This window comes from Drosophila takahashii, chromosome 2L, assembly GCF_030179915.1.
Source record: "Drosophila takahashii strain IR98-3 E-12201 chromosome 2L, DtakHiC1v2, whole genome shotgun sequence".
NCBI classification, from domain to species: Eukaryota; Metazoa; Arthropoda; class Insecta; order Diptera; family Drosophilidae; genus Drosophila; species Drosophila takahashii.
In genome coordinates this window covers 1856164-1873659 of record NC_091678.1, presented here as the reverse complement: position 1 = coordinate 1873659, position 17496 = coordinate 1856164, and the positions used below count along the sequence as shown (strand labels likewise).

Here is a 17496-nt window from a genome sequence, read left to right as displayed (position 1 = left end):
ACGAGTGTCTTATTTTAGTTATGGCAAGGAGCATCCGTCTGGGACCTCGGGGCCAAAAACTGCCGAGTGTCGTGGCTCAGCGACTCGAAACAAAAGTGCAACTGGGCCTGGGTTTTCCCTATGTTTTCAGCGATTTTCTCGGCGGTTTCCCCCTGCCCCAAGCCCCCGTGGAAAAGACAACGAAGGAGTTGCCGTAGATTTAGCATCCCACTTACAACAGAAAGACAATTGCCGCGGGGCTCTGTGTTGAGACAAAAAAAAGGTTGAGGACAAACTGTTGCCTCGCTCATTCTAATTGAAAGCAGAACAACACAGAAACTGGAATGCTGAAAGGGCGAAGGAAATAAGAAAACTAAGCGCTGCAATTTGCACAAAAAGAAATTATGCACACAGCTCTGCCCGGGCGCATGGGAAAAACCTGGGGAAAAGTCCTCGGAGAGATGGTTACTCGGAGATACCCTGGAAATTAGAAGGTCCTGTGGGAAGTAATTAACTGGAGGAAAAACAATTAGACAGGTGCGAAAAGATAGCGAAAGGTTTCGCAAGCGAGGGGGTCAAAGGAAATGGGATTTATGGAAAGAAGAAGTTTGGTAAGGGTCTGGAGAAAGTTATCTAAAAAAAAGGTTTACCTTATAAATAAATAGCTAATTATTACAAAATATAAAAAAGATTTAAAAAAAAATTATTTTCGATTTGTATTTACTTCTTGTTTTGAAATAAATATTAAAATATTTTGTAGCTTTCCAAAAATTTTATGTAAATTCTATTCCCTATTTTAAAATATGATTTTCTTCGATTTATATTTATATCTGGTTTTTTAATAAATAATAAAATAGTTTCTAGATTTACAAACATTGTATGTTAATTGTATTACCTATTTACAGAAAATAGAATAGAAAATATTAAAAAACTATATAAAAATATATGCTATCCTTGACATTTATAATAAGAAACCGAAATACTATTTCGCGTGAACAGAAAGAAAGCCTCGAAAAAGTGCAACCAGCACCTGGAAAGGGGAGAATTTACTTCTTAACCCCTACTCCTAAGAATTTAACCCCTGGCAGACCCCAGCCAAAAGAAAAGAGCAGCGGAAGTGCGAAATTGTAATAAAAAATGCAGCGCCACGTGGCGAGAGGGCGAAATGCCAGTTGGGGAAGCAGAAACAGAAACCGAAAGAAAGAAAGGCAGAGGTCCTTGGGGCGACTTCTGCTGAGCAAAGTAAGGTTACGGCTCGCGGGGACTCCCCTGATCCACACTTCAATGGAGTTGCTTAAATCTAATTTGGGTTGGCTCCATCTTTCTCTGCCTTTTCTGGCATTAGCTTGCCCGGCACGTGCTTAAGAAATTATCCTTTGCCGCCGAAAAAAAATATAATATATAATTTCAATTGCTTGAAGTTTCTTTGGCAACTTGGCTCCTTTTTTATTCCATTTTTTTCTTGTTGCTCCTGCTGCTGCTGTGCTTCTGCATTTTATGAAAAATTCATAAAGGATAATGAGCGACAAGAGCGTGTCAACGAAAGGAAAGCTGTGGAAAAACGGGGGCCAAAACGTTTTGCCAAACCAGCGAGCAGGTAAAACGGTGTGAAGCGCAAGGACATGCAGGAAATTCTGCACTGGACATCCTGGAAAAGCAGGGGGAGGGGCAGGAGGTCCTGTTGCATCTCCAGTGCTAATTAAAATCCCGACAAGCCAAGCTCTGGAAGGGTTGCCATGACAGGTAAGCCGCCTGGTTGCCGCAGGAAGCGGCGTAATGGAGTCAAAGGTGTTAGATAAGTAGCTACGGGTAAAAAATATAATAAAAGTTAAGAATGGAGAACGGAGAACTGAGAACGGGGCTCGCCTGTACAGTAGCCACTGCTGCAGTTGACAAGTGGAGCAAACACACATACAGAAAACAAAGACAAGACACCCGCATTCCACTCATTTTGGACTCTGGCTTTTGCCCACGGCTGACACGCGGAAAAAGAGAATAGAATGTGGAGAGTTTCAAAGGGGTTTCACAAGGGGTTTCAAAAGGGGCGCCTTTGCCATTTAGTTATTAGGTTAATAAAACAACAGTGCGAGGGCGAAAGCAAAAGCAAAACAAAGCTCACCTAGTTGTAAACGAAACTGCACTACAGAAAATCAAATCATAAAATTCCTCTAAAAACCACAAAATATTTGCAAATAAGCTAACTATTTGCGAGGTAAATAATTAATTAAATAAGTCCTGAAAATGCAGACATTGGCCATGTTACTTGTTTTAATTTGTCCAAAATTATTGCAGAGTAAAGGAATTTTGGAAATGATTTGGCAAAAAAAAATGTTTTATTTATAAAAGGCAATAAATCTCTTAGCTATTTAAAAATGTAACCTTTTAAAGGATTTTTAAAATTCTTTTATTTTATTTGATTTATTTTTTTAAATTTCTTTTGAGAAATTTATATGTATATAAATATTATTTATGGATTTTAATGAATGCAATTAATGTAGTTGGAATCTGTAGAAGAAAGTCATTTGCCTTATTTATTTATCAAGATATTCTTCAGTTGTTTTGTTAATATTTATGCATAAAATATCAATAAATTTGGTAAAGTGTAACGCTTAGTTTTTGCTTTCAGCTTCACGGGGCGTATGCGCAATATTTGTATGTGGATTAACAAGCTACCACCGCCGCTAAGGAGGAGCACATGAGGGCGGTACAGTGGGGAATGCGTAACCAAGACATGGCCGAGGGTACGCTTGACAGTTGTTGCTGGATGGGTGGGGGTTTCAGGGGTACTATATACCTGGGGAAATACCTGACACAAAATGAGAACGGACAAAGAACGGATAAAGAGTGGACAAAGGTAACCAAGGTGCTGCAAACTCGGTTCCGCTGAAATTCCGAATTCTTCGCTTTTTGTTTTTTGTCGAGTCCGAGTCCGTGGCTTTCCTTTTCGCTTTGGCAATAGTTTTCCACATAATTTATGTTCTCTCTTCGCTCGGCAAAAGTTGTGCGATATGTGTGTTATCTGGCAGAATATTTATAGTTGGCTTTCGGTTTTGTGAATGTACATATGTTGGTGTTTGTCCTTCTTGGCAGGAAATACTGAATTAAAAGCCACTGGCTGAGTTCTGCTTCTTGCACCAAGCGATTCTTCGGAAATTTACGAAAGGATTAACCTCATTAAAATGGAGAAATACTAACTGATTTATTTTCGGAAATCGAAATTTGTTCATGTTTATATTGCAAATATTACTCTGTATTAAATGTTACGTATTTTTGCATGCTGCATTTAATGACTTTCCTTTGCATTCGCTTCACTCTGCACTTTAATCAAACGCCCGGGGGCTTGTGTACGCATATATACATCTCGGGGTTTCAACTGATTCATGTATCTAATTGATTTGCCTTTCAAGGGGAGAATATCCGCCTAGGGCGCGGAATGGAATGGAATGCCACGAGCAGCCGTAATAACTCGAGTGCCTTGGGGGCCACATCCTTCATCGGCATCCTTGGGCATCCTTGGGATGGTGCAATCAAAGCGACATCTTAAATGATTCAACACCTTGAGCTTGAGCGGATAAGATCCTTCGAGCGGGACGACGGACGACGAACGACGGACATATCAATCAGGGAAAGAAGCAGTCATTGTCGGGATCTCTCGCGTGAGAAAAATTGCGTTGCATTATTTACATGTGCGCGGAGCGGAGAGCTGAAAGCCTGAAAGCATGCTTTAATTTATTTTAATTCATTCCCCGCCCTTCTCCGTGCTTCTCACTCTTCTGTGTCGCGGCCGCGCCCTTCTCCGCGCTTCTCATCGAGTTGACGTCGACGTCGTCGTCGCAGAGTGATATGTAAATATGCAGTTACGCGCTTACTTTGTCGTGCAATTACAGTAAACCAAGCATATACACCAAACAGGAGACCGCCCATCCCTTCATCACCCTTCATCATCGTGTCTGTCTTCCTTTGGATTCCCCCACTCCAATTCCATCTCCCTTTTTCTGTCATCGCAGCAAACACGGGGGAAATTCTTTTACTAATGCCAAACACATCCGTTCTTTATTTGATACCCTTGATGAGGGAGCTTTATAATTTGTAGTGAAGTTATTAGGAGGCGGAAAATATAAGTAAGATGGCAGGCAGGGATAGGCTTTAAAATGAGAACATATTTGGTCAGGCTTATTAAATATATTTATTTTATGAATATTTAAAAGAAGTTTTGTATATTTTTCACATGCAAATGTTTGTAGTTCTATTATAACTAATAAATATATTTATTTAATTATTTTCTATCAAATTCCTAAATGGTATCTCCTAGTCGTTAAAATTACAACTAAATCTCTTTCAATTCCACAAGTATTAATGTCGGCGACACAAAAACCGAGATGGGAATCTTCGAGATGTCGCTGGCTTATTAGCCAGGCACTTTCGCATGCCTTCACACACCTGTAATGCTGAGCATGTGTAATTCCCCGATGTCTGGGGAGCAGTGATACTATATCCCCAGCCCGCTGATTGACTTCCGCCCTCTTTCCTCCCCGCAGCAAGAGCCTTAATCGATTTTACACCCAAAGGACATTTTCTGGTGATTGTGTCTGCGGTTTGTTCGCTGCCTTTGATTTCAAACGACTTCTTATATATTTTTTCCTCCTCTCTTTTTTTTTGCAAACTGGTTTAAGCGTCTGTGTAAAATGTCGTTCTTATTTTTAGGAGGTAGAGGTGTGGTATGTGTTTTTGGCATAGCTTCAATTAGATATGCGTATGCTGTTTGTTTTTAGGACTTTTGCCACGTTTTTATTGCCCCTGGAAAAGCAGACGTGCTCTGTGTGGAAAAGGTAGAAAAATCTTATAAATTTTGGAATAACTTTCATAACTTATGGTTGTTCCTATTCCTCCATAAGAAAGCTTCAGCTAGAACTAATGCCATTGTCTTGTCACACATGTCGGATGCTGTCTGCGTTCGCTATTTGAGTTTCCAGGACATAAAGATCCTGGCCCGCCCCCTTTTTTGTCTATATTTTCAGGGGGCTGGGGGCGGCGTAAAGTGGGCTATATCCCCAGCTCCTCTTAATGTGGTTTAGTGCTCGGTTGACATGTTTGTACGGCGTGGACTTATGGCTGAAGGTACAAACACACTGAGAACTTCTGTGTCTCCGGTCTTTTTTGCGGCCATGTGTGTGGGTTGATTCCACGGTTGGGCTCTCCTCCTCTCGTACTGAGCAAACAGGAATTTGTCTAAATTGGTTGGATAAGCTTTACGTCGGAAAGGGGGAAGGCTTTAAGGCGGTGGCTGAATTGATTGGGGTAAACTAAGTTACGCGGAATTCAACACAATTTAATAGAAGTCAAGAATCTAGCTTATAAGGTATTTCTTTAACTGAGAACTACATATTAGCATTGCTATTTTAGTAGGTTTATTTCTAGAAACGTCTGTAAAATGTGTGAAAAACTTGTGAAAATAAGGTATATTAACTTTGATTTTTTTAAGGTTAATATTTTTAGCTTTTAAAATTGAATAATTATTTAAAAATTTTAAACATTATTTTTAAATCAGTATTTATAGTGAAAGTATATTATTCCACAACAGTTTTCTCTTTATATATCCCGTCGCTTTAGGAAGTCTAAAACAAAAAAAAAAACAAAAAATTTCACCAGCAGCTGGGAAAAACTTCCAAAATTTCCAAAAGTTTATTTAAAGTGAGACTTTTGGCTGGCTGTCAAAGGCAGCTTCAACTCGTTGACACTCACCTTTGGCCCAAAATGTGGGGAGTTTTTATTCAAGCTTTAGGTACTTTTTATACCCGTCTCCTTTGGCTTGGTTTACCTTCTTTTTTAATGATTTGTATGTTTGCCGCAGGCGGTTTGTTTGCCTGTTTGTTTGTTTGCTTGCAGTGTGTTTGAGCAAATTTGCTCGCCAAACTCACTTTCATGTTTAATTAAAAGATAACACACATACACACAGTGACAGCCCACACACACACAGAAGCACACGTGTGAGGGAATGATATGACAAGTCTTAAAGCATTTGCAGCGTTTATCGGGCCAACTTTGGCCACGCCCCCGCCTACGCCCCTTTTGCTTTTGGCTTTGGAAAATTTATGCAATTCGAGTTTGTCCATCTGTGTGTGTGTGGGTGTTTTTGAGCTTTGCAGTCGAGTGTGTGCAATGTGCTGGAAAATATATTTCCCAAACTCCGGGAAAACTTATCTGTTTTCGGAGAGTTGGAGAGGTGCCATGGCTACGTGACGCTTATCGTCATTATAATTGAAAGCTTTAAAAATTTATGGCCAACTTTTCGGCTATTTAGCATATCAAATCGTAAAATGCGAACGGCAGTTGGGGGAGTAGGAAAAACTCGGCAGGCACGCAAATAATTATTTCCTGCCACTCGCAAATAAAAAACAATTTCAATTGGCTTTTACGATGCGTATTTTGGTTTTATACGCACTCGCAAAAAATACGCAGGGACTTATAAATGTACAGATTTGGGATATAAATCGAGCGGAATTTTTATTAATTTATTACCGGCAGTTTGCATCGTGGGAAAAATTAATTTTCATATGGGGTTAAAAATTTGTTAATGTGGTTTTAAAGCCTGAATATCAAAGTTCATACTGTTAAATGATTTTTTTATAAAAATAAAAATGTATTTAGTGTAGTCGCATTTAAATATTTTAGACGTTGTTATTTTAATTTTTTATTTGCTTTATTTAAAATTACTATAATTTGAGAAATTGTCAAAACAGTTTTTTCCTTCAGTCTATTTCATGTATAGAAAATGTGTTGCCATTTGTAAATACAACAATTTTTGAAATATTTAGATTCGATTTATATTTTGGTATATCACTTTGTGAAGTCTTTCTGTTAATTTAACTTTTTTCGAGTGCTTCTATTTAGTATCACCAACACCGCTGGCCATCAATTAATGTCGTGCCATAAAAAGTTGTATAAAGTGATTGACTGTCCCGTTTACCGAGTGGAGTTGAGTGACCCCTGACCCCAGACCCCTGATCTCCGATCCCTGGCCATTTCCATTTGTGGGCTCGATTGGCAAGTTGGCATGTTGAAATATTTAAAGCCGCTTAAACAAATTGTGGTCTGGTCATGCGGTGACTTGTCAGACAGTAAAACATTGCGAGCGCAGACGGAGCGATTTCATTACGGGGAAAATCAATAAGAGAGGGGGGGTTTGGATTTTCCTTCGCTCGTAATCTCCTCGTAATAAAACTCTCTCGTTAGGCGCATTAAATTACAAATTCCATTAAAATGATTATTAAAGCAAGTATTTGCTAATTAATTTACTTGCTACGCACAATGCCAGGACGCAATTAATAAATCCAAATGAGTAGCTACACATTATAATCAAGACACTGGCCGAGCAGCCTGAACGCACCAAACACCCTGTAAAAAAGCCATTTCGAGGGGATTAAGCATTTAAATGTTTTTTATCGGCGGCTCCCTCTAGGGGTCATTAAGCTGGTGGGGCGCCCCCTGGCGAGGGCTATGTTAATTACCCTGGGCTTTGAGGAATTATCCAGACTTTTCAACTTTAAAGATTTTATGGCAAGGTAACTAATAAGAATTTCACTAAATTTACTAGATAAATAAAAATACAAAGATAATTTTCTTTTATTTACATTTTAATATTATATATCATTATATAAAATAAATTTTGGTTTTCTGCCTTATATTTCCGCCATTACTTAAGAAGCCCAAAACACGAGGCAATGTTACATACAACTAGACACTGATTTTTATAAATAAGTTCTTAGCTGAGTCCATACAACTAGGCAAATTTTTTTTTTAAATTTAACGCTTTTTAGAGCCCAAATAACTAAGCAAGGTTAATTTTTAATTTTTTTAAGTTCTCAGAGGCCAAAATGTGAAAAATATACTGATGATTAAACAAAAATCTTAAAATGATCACCAATAGATTTATTTTCACATTCACTGAAAAAATATGGAGTATTAAAGCTTTTACGAAATTAAAAACACAATCGTTCTTGAGAAAACGTAACTTCTTTTTTATTCATCCAAGAAGGAGCACTCATCCGTTTCAATTCCTCTGCAATTGCAATTCCATTCCGGGCCCAACTAAACTCTCATTGTGATGGAATCGTAACAATCTACCCTTTGTTACCCCCTGAAACACAATGAATTACAGCAGTGCCCCATGACCCCGGTTCTCGCTGTAGTTCTTATGAATAATAAAGCAAATAATCTGTCAGCGTCGCAGCCGCCTAACCAAAAACCAAAAACCGGAGGCCACCCGAAGCCAAACCCAATCCCAATCCCAGAGCCCGGAGAAATGGAGATGGAAGGAGATGGCGACAGGGAGAGCGAAGGAGAGGCCACTACAGCCGGGGAATGTCACTGAGAAGTCCACAGCGACAAACGACTCAATTCGTGGGCGAAATTCGAGTACTCTCAGTCGACATTTGCTCTGTCTGACAAATCAAAAAAGGGAGATGCACTGAGAAAAAGTGTAATACTATTTCAGATTAAAATATATTCCTACACATTTTTTACGAATTTTATAATGGTTTGTTGATTAATTATTAATTATATTTTAAAATGTTTAATTAATGGAGGTATATTTTAATATGTTTATATAATAATATACAAATTATTTACAATTTAAATATATCTTTTTATTTCCCTGGACGATTTTTACAATTCTTTTTTATTTTCAAATATTTTAGGAATCAAATTAAAATTGAATTCAATTGAAATTAAAATACTAGAGAAGTAAAACCATTTTCATTAACTATTTTCCTTGGTGCATGGAAATTCGTATAGGAAAACGCGGAAAAGCGTGTGGGAAAGGGGGAGCGGTGAGTCCAGTGCTAATAACACGAAATCCGATTTGAACGTCGGACCTGCGTGTGATAAAAGCAACAACATCACGCAGTCTGCGGTTGCCTTTTTCCGTTTCGTTTCATTTCGTTTCGTTTGGTTTTGGTCTGGACTCGTGCCACGCTGCGTATGCGTAACGTGCGTTTTAATGAAATATTGAATTTTATTGCCTGCGTGCCCAGGACGCGCTGTCAACAACTTGGTCCAAAACCAAAAGCTGACCCTGACTGGCCCGCTTCACAACTTGTCACTGCCTCAAGGGCTGAATTACACGCAGAAAAAATAAGAGAATCCCTTGATTTATGGAGCTACTGTATAAAGAGAGTAAATTGTGAATCTTTAAATATATAATAATATTTATAACAATTTTAAAATAGTTGCATATATTTAAATCAAATATAATCGGCTCAGAAATGTATTAATTTAATTCAAATGAAAAATAATTTTAGTAATTTTGGATTTTATGAATTATAATTGTTTGCTAATAAAGAAATATAAATAAAATATGTTGCTAAACTATAAAATATATAAAAAAAACAACGTATTGGGCAATAAAAATCATTACAAATGTATTTATAATTTATTCATTCTCTCAATCATCAATAGAAACTCGCAGCTATTGTTTCCCTATTTGTTGTTACTATTTTATTACCCTTTTTTGTGCATTAATTTTTTTCTCCGTGGAGGAGATCCGTTTCACCCTCGCCCCTTCGTAAGCTCTTAATTTGATTCGTTTTATTTGTTATGCAAAAACTTGAAGTATATTATTATTACCCATATATACGTAGTCCGTACCGTTCGTTGCGCCTGCCTAATAAAAGCAATTTATGGAGCCCAAAGCGCGGAAATGAATTGTTAACCGAATTTCTCTTTTTTTTGGAGCTGCGAAGTGAGTTTGGGAGAAGGATGATGTCCATGATGTTGTTGATGAGTGGGTGGTGTCTTTTGTTTATGGTCACTCAGCCCACTTCGCCCCTCTTCACGTAAACGCCTTTTGCGGCATTGTGAATTTCCCAGAGCGCACATAAAAATGAAAACCGCCAGAAGGGGCAGATAACAAGTGGCAAGGAAAACGGGGGGCGTGGCACGGCAGGAAAAAAAAGGAAAATGAGAATGCATAAGGGAGGGGGAGCTAAAGGTGAAAGTCAGTCACGCAAGAAGAATGCAATCGGCTGGGTCTGAAAAACAAGCTTCATATGGCGGTGGCTCCAATCAAGGGCGTTTTGCATCCCAAGAACTGAAGGCAAAGTCTTTAAAAATATGCAAAGGTAAAAAAAATACCTTAAGGCATATGGAAAAGCGGCTTCTGAATGGGGAAGGAACTTTTTTATTAAGTTTGTTGTTAAATATCGGAATTTTGTAAAAAAAGTTTTTTACAAACTAATTAAAGGGCGAACTCAGGTCAGTTTTTTATTTTATAACAAAAGGTAAATTTTGTAAAAATTTGCAATAAAATGATTTATACATTTTCAGATCATTATTCAATTTAAGTCATATATATTAAGTACATTTATGCAACTATTTTGGTTAAGAGTACTATGTCGCGTATTTTGGCTTTTTCTACTTCATATATCATTTTACTTCATATATGAAAATCAAAGTAATTGAATTATACTTCATTGAGAACTTAATTTAAATATTTACTTTAATTTAAGGTATACAAATAAACCAAAAGTATTAACTACACTTAGTTGCCACATTTTGTTGCCGTTGCACCTTAAAAATAAACCTCAGGGAGAGGTCATGGAAATAAAATTGAAACGGTAAAACAAAATAAACCGCAGCAGCCGCTGCTTCGGCCTGATTTCGAGTTCGTGCCTCCATTAATGTTTTTTTACCCCTTTGTTTCTGTTTAATTGTGAGATAAAACTTACCGATAATGAGCAGCTTTATGGTCGACATGTTTGGCTGTGTGTTGCTGATGAATTTTCTGTTTTCAGAGCGTATTTTTTTCGTTTCTCTTTGATTTTTTGCGTGGTATTTACAGAAATATTAATCCGCTAAAGAGGCAACAGTTTGACAGCAACTGGAGTCCGCCGCTTGGCACAAATTGCATTTTAATGTCGGTGCAATGGCAATGCAATTTCGATGACGATTATCCCGAGACACATTTCCCGGTTTTTGTTTCTGCGGTTTGCGTTTTTGTTTTCACAACTGTTTTTTTTGTGTTTTTAATTTCCTTTTCAATTTGCTGTTTTCTGTTTTTAAAGGCTCACTTGAGAATTGATTTTCCAGCTGCAATGTGGAAATGCTATTTCAAATATTCAGACACTCGAGATGCCAGGACACTGTAATTAAATGTTTCAATTAAATTAAATGCGACGCACACAGACACATACGGACAAACTTCTGCTCATGCTCATGCAAAATGCAGATGGAAGGCGCCTAGAAGTAGGCAATGAATATTTAAGGCCTCAGACATTTCAATTTGGGCCTGCAAAAGGGGGTCGAAAAGCAAAAGGTCCAATTGAAGCCATGCCCAGGCATTAAATTAACATATTTCCCAAATAATAATAATTTCCAGGAGTCGAGAGTGGAGAGCAGAGAGATGGATCCACAGCAAATGGAATTGTGCCCAGGCAGTTTGGCTTTTCTACACATGTAAACCGGGCTGCTAATGTCTTATTCATGTTTACAATGCCCGGGCAAAAAGCGACTTATGAGCGGCCAGCATGTCAGTCAAACAGCTCGAAAATGGCCCACCGCTTGCGTGCTCCAAACTTATTAGGTTTCATCCGCCTCCCAAAGACCCCATCCCTATGCCCAGGTATCATCGTACTATCATATCCCACTCCTCTGGCGTGTCTGATGGGCCTCCTTTTCTGGCCAAGCCTCGGCAATTGCCGGGCTATTTATTTAAACCCGAGCCGAGGGGACTCAATTGTTAATGAAAATCTCCTGCGCTACTCCGCACTAAATGCTCAGTAATTATGAGTTATTTATGTTGCCAGCCTGGTTTTTTCAGTCTGCGATTTCAAAAATTTGTCTTGTTTGTATAGAGTAATTTATTAATTGATGGTTAAAAACATAAAAATATATGCAAATAGTAGTGGTTTAGGTTTCTAGAAAAATTTATTGATTTGCACTTTTAAAATTTGCTAAAATCACTACTGAAGTCATTCCATTAAAACCCCTTTTTTAATTTTATCTAGCTTTAGTTTAATTTTGAATCAAACATTTTAGACTGCTGTATTTCTTGATTCAAAAATATCACAATCAAAATCAACAAATTTTAATCTTCACTTTAAATATTCTCACTTTTTCCCATTTACACAATCCGTTTCTTGAAGATTTTTAAATTTACTAAAAAAACATTTTAAAATATATTTAAATACGGTTTTTGGTTTTTCTTCAAAATCGCAACTTAAGCCGATTACAAAACCTTTAAAAAATGAATCCTTCTTAATTGACATTTAAGCAACGCTTTCTCTGCACTTTTATTATCACAGAGATTTATTGCTCTTCGGTTTCTTTAAATGTACAAATAACTCCATTTAAATATTTTATTCTGCCACAAACTGGGAAATCAATAAAAAATGTATTGCATTTTGTGTTCACAATATATCTACGACTTTTACAGAGGCCTCGACAATTGCTGTGATTTTTCCTTATTCTATATAGGAATATATTTCACAAGAGCAACTTTCGGCCAGTCATAACTCAGCGAATTTAACGACGTGAGTCCTTGGCACAACTCATAATTCGCTTATGCATGGCCAGAAACTTTAAGCTAAACCACTTTCAACGACATCGCAGAAAATACCAGCAGCCATAACAATGGCCGAAAAATAAATAATAAAAAGAAAAACGCCAGGCAAATGCTAAAGAAAGCCCCGAAATCAGCTGTCACAGTGGAATAATAAAAATAATTTATTTGCATTTTATTTGCACAGCCAGGGAGTCTGGGCTACTGACTGGGTTTCTAGCGTTCTTTCGCTAGGACCAAAGACCAAGGACCAAGGACAACAAGTTGCTGACACACAAACGGGGCAGGAAAAAAGTAGGAAATTATACGGATTTGACAGATGAGCGAAGGTAAGATGAGCACAACATTCCGCAGCGGCTTTAAATTGAGCAGAAATTGTTTGTCACTGTTTGTTGGCCCCTTTTGGGTTTTCCACTTTTTTCTATTTTTGTTGCACTAGTTTTGGCCCAGTTTCTGGCTTTTTGGCGGCATGAATATGCAAGGGGGAAAGGGTGGCAAGGGGGCGGGGGACAGGGGGCAAGGTCACGGGGAAAAGCGGGGCAACAGTTGCACTTGAGTGCCATTTGTCGAAAGAGTTGCCCGGCAATTTGCATAATTACAAACGCACATGTAAACGAAACGCGGTTTCCGCCTGTCCGCAATTTCCACTGCAACGCTTTTCCGCACTCGCGTTTCTTCGGTTTTTCTCTCTAAATATTTCAGGTCCTTTTCTTTCTTCACCTAGGACTTTTTCCGATTTGTTTCCCGACTTTTCCGCTTTGCCGCCCGTGGCCGCAGAACGCTTCTTACCAACTAACTGCAATTTCAGTTTTGTTCCTGCTTAAGAACGAAGCTCACTATGACGAACGTGCTCGACTAACGAGTACAGTGAACTTCGGCAGAACATACGAAGTCCGAGAAGACGAAGTCGCCAATTTTTGGTTGTTGAATATTTCGCGTGGCGACTGCGCCGAGAGAGGAGGCTTGGCAACATGTTGCCAAGGGAGCGAGAATTTTAAGTTCGGGAGCAAAGACAATCCGCTGCAGGACCCTTGTGGTAGGTTAGGGACTCCAGAAAACGGGACTCGGTCGAAGGAACCGCAAATTGTCCTAGGACTGAATTTATTCAAGCAGCTGAACTAGAATTAAACTGAATTCTAGTTCAGCTGCTTGAATAAATTATTATTTATTTATTGTTTTGTCATAAAAGTATTATGTGTGTTTTTTTAATACCTATTAACAATAAAAATGTTGCCTAATTATATTGAGTATTTTGAGTCGCCCTGCCAATATCTTTAATATTTAGATAAATTTATCATTTATGTGCTTACATTTTTATATAAGTTTAAGAGTACATTTTCATAAAAATGTTGTACTTCTAATTTATATATAGTTTGCTTTGTAACAGATGTTTTACTTTCATATGCTCATATGCACAAATTGAATATTAATAGTTCTGGCCAAAACAAAACAAATGATTTAAAATGAATTTGTATAGCTTGTTGCTTTGTTTTATATCTTATATAATCTATAGAAATGCAATTTTAATTGTCCAGATATGCTTTATGTGCAGTCGTTAAAAATACATTTATTATCAGTCTAAAAGCTGTCAACACTAAAAATAAAAAAAACAAAATTGCAAATATAAAAAAAGATATGCAGCTTTATTTATCGGTAAATTAATGCGAAGTAATAGTTTTTTTTCCAAATAAATATTTTATTTATTTTTAAAGAATTTACTTTATTAGTTTGTTGTTGCCCCCTCTGCTCTTTTGTTTTATTTATGTTTTGGGGTCAGTCGAAGTTTGTTGTTTATGGGCATAAACACACACGAAGCTGAGTTCACGAAATTTTGTTTTGGACCATAATCGTTGGGATTCGGTTGTTGGCCAAGTTTTTTGCCAATCCAATCCTGGCTAACTTTCCCAGAGAGAATCCGTTTCCTTGCCATTCGTTCCCCTCTCTCTCGTTTCTTCCGAGACTTTTCTCTCGCCTATTCTCTCGGTGAAAATCTCTCTTTTGGCAACATGTTGATTTATTGCATTCGCAAGTGCATTCGTTTTTATTACTAAGTGAATCAACAGTTGGGCCTGACTAGTGCAGTCGAAAAGTTCTGTTAGCCCAAGGTTTTATAATATTTTTAAATGCCCCTCATATATTCCTGAAATATTCTAGAATTTATATGCGAAAGCCAACTATATTTTTTAGGCCCCTCTGAATATTTCGAGCAATCAACAGAAGTGACTGCCATTTTACCCCAGCTAAATTCTGTGAGTAGTTTATTGCTCACCCTTCGCTGGCTGAAGATTTTTGACCCCCTTAACCCCCCTTTTTGAATATGTCGTGGCACATAAAAAATATTTGCAAACTGAATGTGGCAAGTTTTGCCAAAAAAAGAGGGGGGAAAGTGACTGCCACAAAGGTTGTGCCAACACCTCAGTCACACACACAGAGACAAATACAAAAGTTGTTAAAAAGTCCAAATAAATAAATTTTCTCTTTCACCGAAAGTGAGATAGCTATAGAGCGAAGTGAGTGAGAGGGCGGAAGTGGAGACGCCTCACAAATGTTTGACATAAATTTATGCGTTTTGTGTGTTGCCCACGAAAACTCCTCAACTTTGCTTGTAGATCAGGTTAGGTGGTAGATTTTTATTTGGGGGTGTAGTGGGGGGCTGGAAAATTGAGAAGAGGGGTGGAGAAACCGGTGAGGAGGCAGACAGTCATGAGGTTGAGGCTGGCAAACTAAAGTGTGTTTCGAAATTGAGTTGTCATAAAAGCATCAGCAGGAGTCGTATTGAAGGCCTGAGGTGATCACAGTAGAAAATCCTTGGAAAACTAAATTTAATATTGAGGAAATAAGTAAAATAATAAATAAAAAATAAATATTAATTAAAAAATAATTAAATATTAAAAATAATTAAAATTATTTTACTGATAGTTAGATGATTTTTTAATAAAGAAAATCTTTAAAATTAATATATTATAAATGCTTTTTTATTATAAATGTAAGAATTAACTTCTTAAAAATTAAACAAATAAATATTTTTTTTCTAATTTATCAATTTATAATAGTTTAATTTAATTCTATATTAAATTTTTTACTCTCCAGTGTAGCTGACAGTAGTTCGCTTGTAGACCTTCTATTATTTGCATGCCAATGCCACACATTTGACATCTTTCCTGTAAAAGGAGCTACGGGCACCAGTCCTTAGTTGTCTACAACTTTCGACTTAACCCCAACCATCCACTCAATACTTTCACTACTCACCCCGCCAATTCAGAGTGCAAACTTTTTTCGATTTAAATAAAAAGTCAGCACTGCGACAACACTTTGAACTTTGATAGAGGTCTATAAAAAAATGTATAAAAATACATAAAAATATGTCAACACTTTTATAACCATTCTCCACCATAGTCAAAGGTAGCAAAAGGCTTCTTAGTAGCGAATATATTTTTGTCTAACTTTTTTACGACTACATGTTCAGTTTTTTAAAGAAAACAAGCTATCTTAAGTCATAAATTTACAAATTTTATGGACTCACTTCTGATTTTAAATGTTGTAAGGTAGCCTTTTCATAAAAACGGATGTTGAAATATTGGTGGATTTTCTTATTATGTAAGTTCTAAACTTTCACTAGAAAAACCTTTTTTGATAAATATATATTTAAACTATTAATATATTTAACGAAATAAACTTACTTGCACGGTTTTCTTATTTTTTAATTTATTTTAAAGTCATTGGCTTATTTAAATATATTGTCTTTATTTTAATGCATTTTCCCGGCCATTTTCCTTAGCCTCAATCTTTTTTACTTCCCCGCTGAAAATGTTTCAGGAAAAGCAGCTGCCGAACCGGCGGCGGTTTAAACATTTTTAATTAATTTACATGACAGCAGCTGCTTGGCATGTGATGCACGTAAGATGCGTGGGCGCATTTTCCACGCCGGAAAAGTGGGCGTGACGGTGGGATTCGTGGGGCGGTTGGAAATTAAGCGGTGGAAGGGGGAAAACTGTTGCAGAGGTGCAGATGGAATTAAAATTGTAGCGAAATACTTTTGGTTGCAGCTGCAGCAGCAACTACAGTTAATCAAATGTGAAATGACATGGAACACACTGGGAACAACACACTGAGAAAAGGGGGCGAAAAAAGGGGGCGTGGCACATAAATCAGAGCAGACGCGCCCACATTCACCCCCAGCTACCAATTCGCACTTAATTGCTTAAACAAAAGCGACGCCTTTTCCTTTTTCCACCGCACTATTGAGCAATTATGCAGTCGGAAAAACAGTGACTCCGAAAAATAAGCTACACAGAAAAAAAAGAAAGCCTGGATTAAAAACTAAGGGTAAAAATATGATTACACTTTAAAAAAAATTAAAATAACCTATCACATAATGCACATTAACAATTATAATCAGAATTTAAATTTTTTTATTGAATATAGAAATGTATTAAAATATATTCCTTCGGAAATTCATTAATATTCACCCACTTTTTTTCCCCTGCATACCAAATTAACCAAACTTTTTAGGCAAGATGGGGGAAGTGAACAGAAAGCCAAACGAAACGTGGCAAATGCGTTAATATATTCAAGGAGGCCTCATCATCAGCGTCGTCAACGTTTTGTGTTAGCCATATAATTTATGCGCGTTTTAATTTCATTTGGTGCCTAACAAGTGCCACGCCCACCTCAGGACCTCTCAGACGGTAGAAGGCGGTGGAAATAGGGTAATGAAATCGTAGAAAGGGGAGAATATGTTATTTTGACACCTTCAAGGTTGCGCCCTTCTCAGACAACTTCCGACGATTCCTTTGGGGGTCTAAAATTTAGGGGGTTTTTAGAGGAAAATGTCAAGGAATCACGAAACGATTGGGAACGTCTAATCAACCTAGAGAATTGAAGAAAGTTGGAAATAGCGACGCACTTTCAAATGTATTATGATATAGATTTAAAAAAATGTTTTTTAGATTTCAGTGTAC

The 17496-nt window shown here is 37.3% G+C and overlaps 1 protein-coding gene across 2 annotated transcripts in view; it reads right to left on the bottom strand.

Moving 5' to 3' along the window:
* Positions 1 to 13310, bottom strand: part of fred (friend of echinoid) — a 113131-nt gene extending 99821 nt beyond the window's left edge. For both annotated transcript variants that reach the window (XM_017157602.3, XM_017157604.2), the window contains exons 1-2: positions 13143 to 13310; positions 10704 to 11117 (exon numbers count right to left, since the gene is read on the bottom strand). In XM_017157602.3, coding sequence (XP_017013091.2) covers positions 10704 to 10731 — 28 coding nt within the window. In that variant the 5' untranslated portion in view covers positions 10732 to 11117; positions 13143 to 13310. The remainder of the gene's footprint in view (positions 1 to 10703; positions 11118 to 13142) is intronic.
* Between the last annotated feature and the right edge of the window lie 4186 nt (positions 13311 to 17496).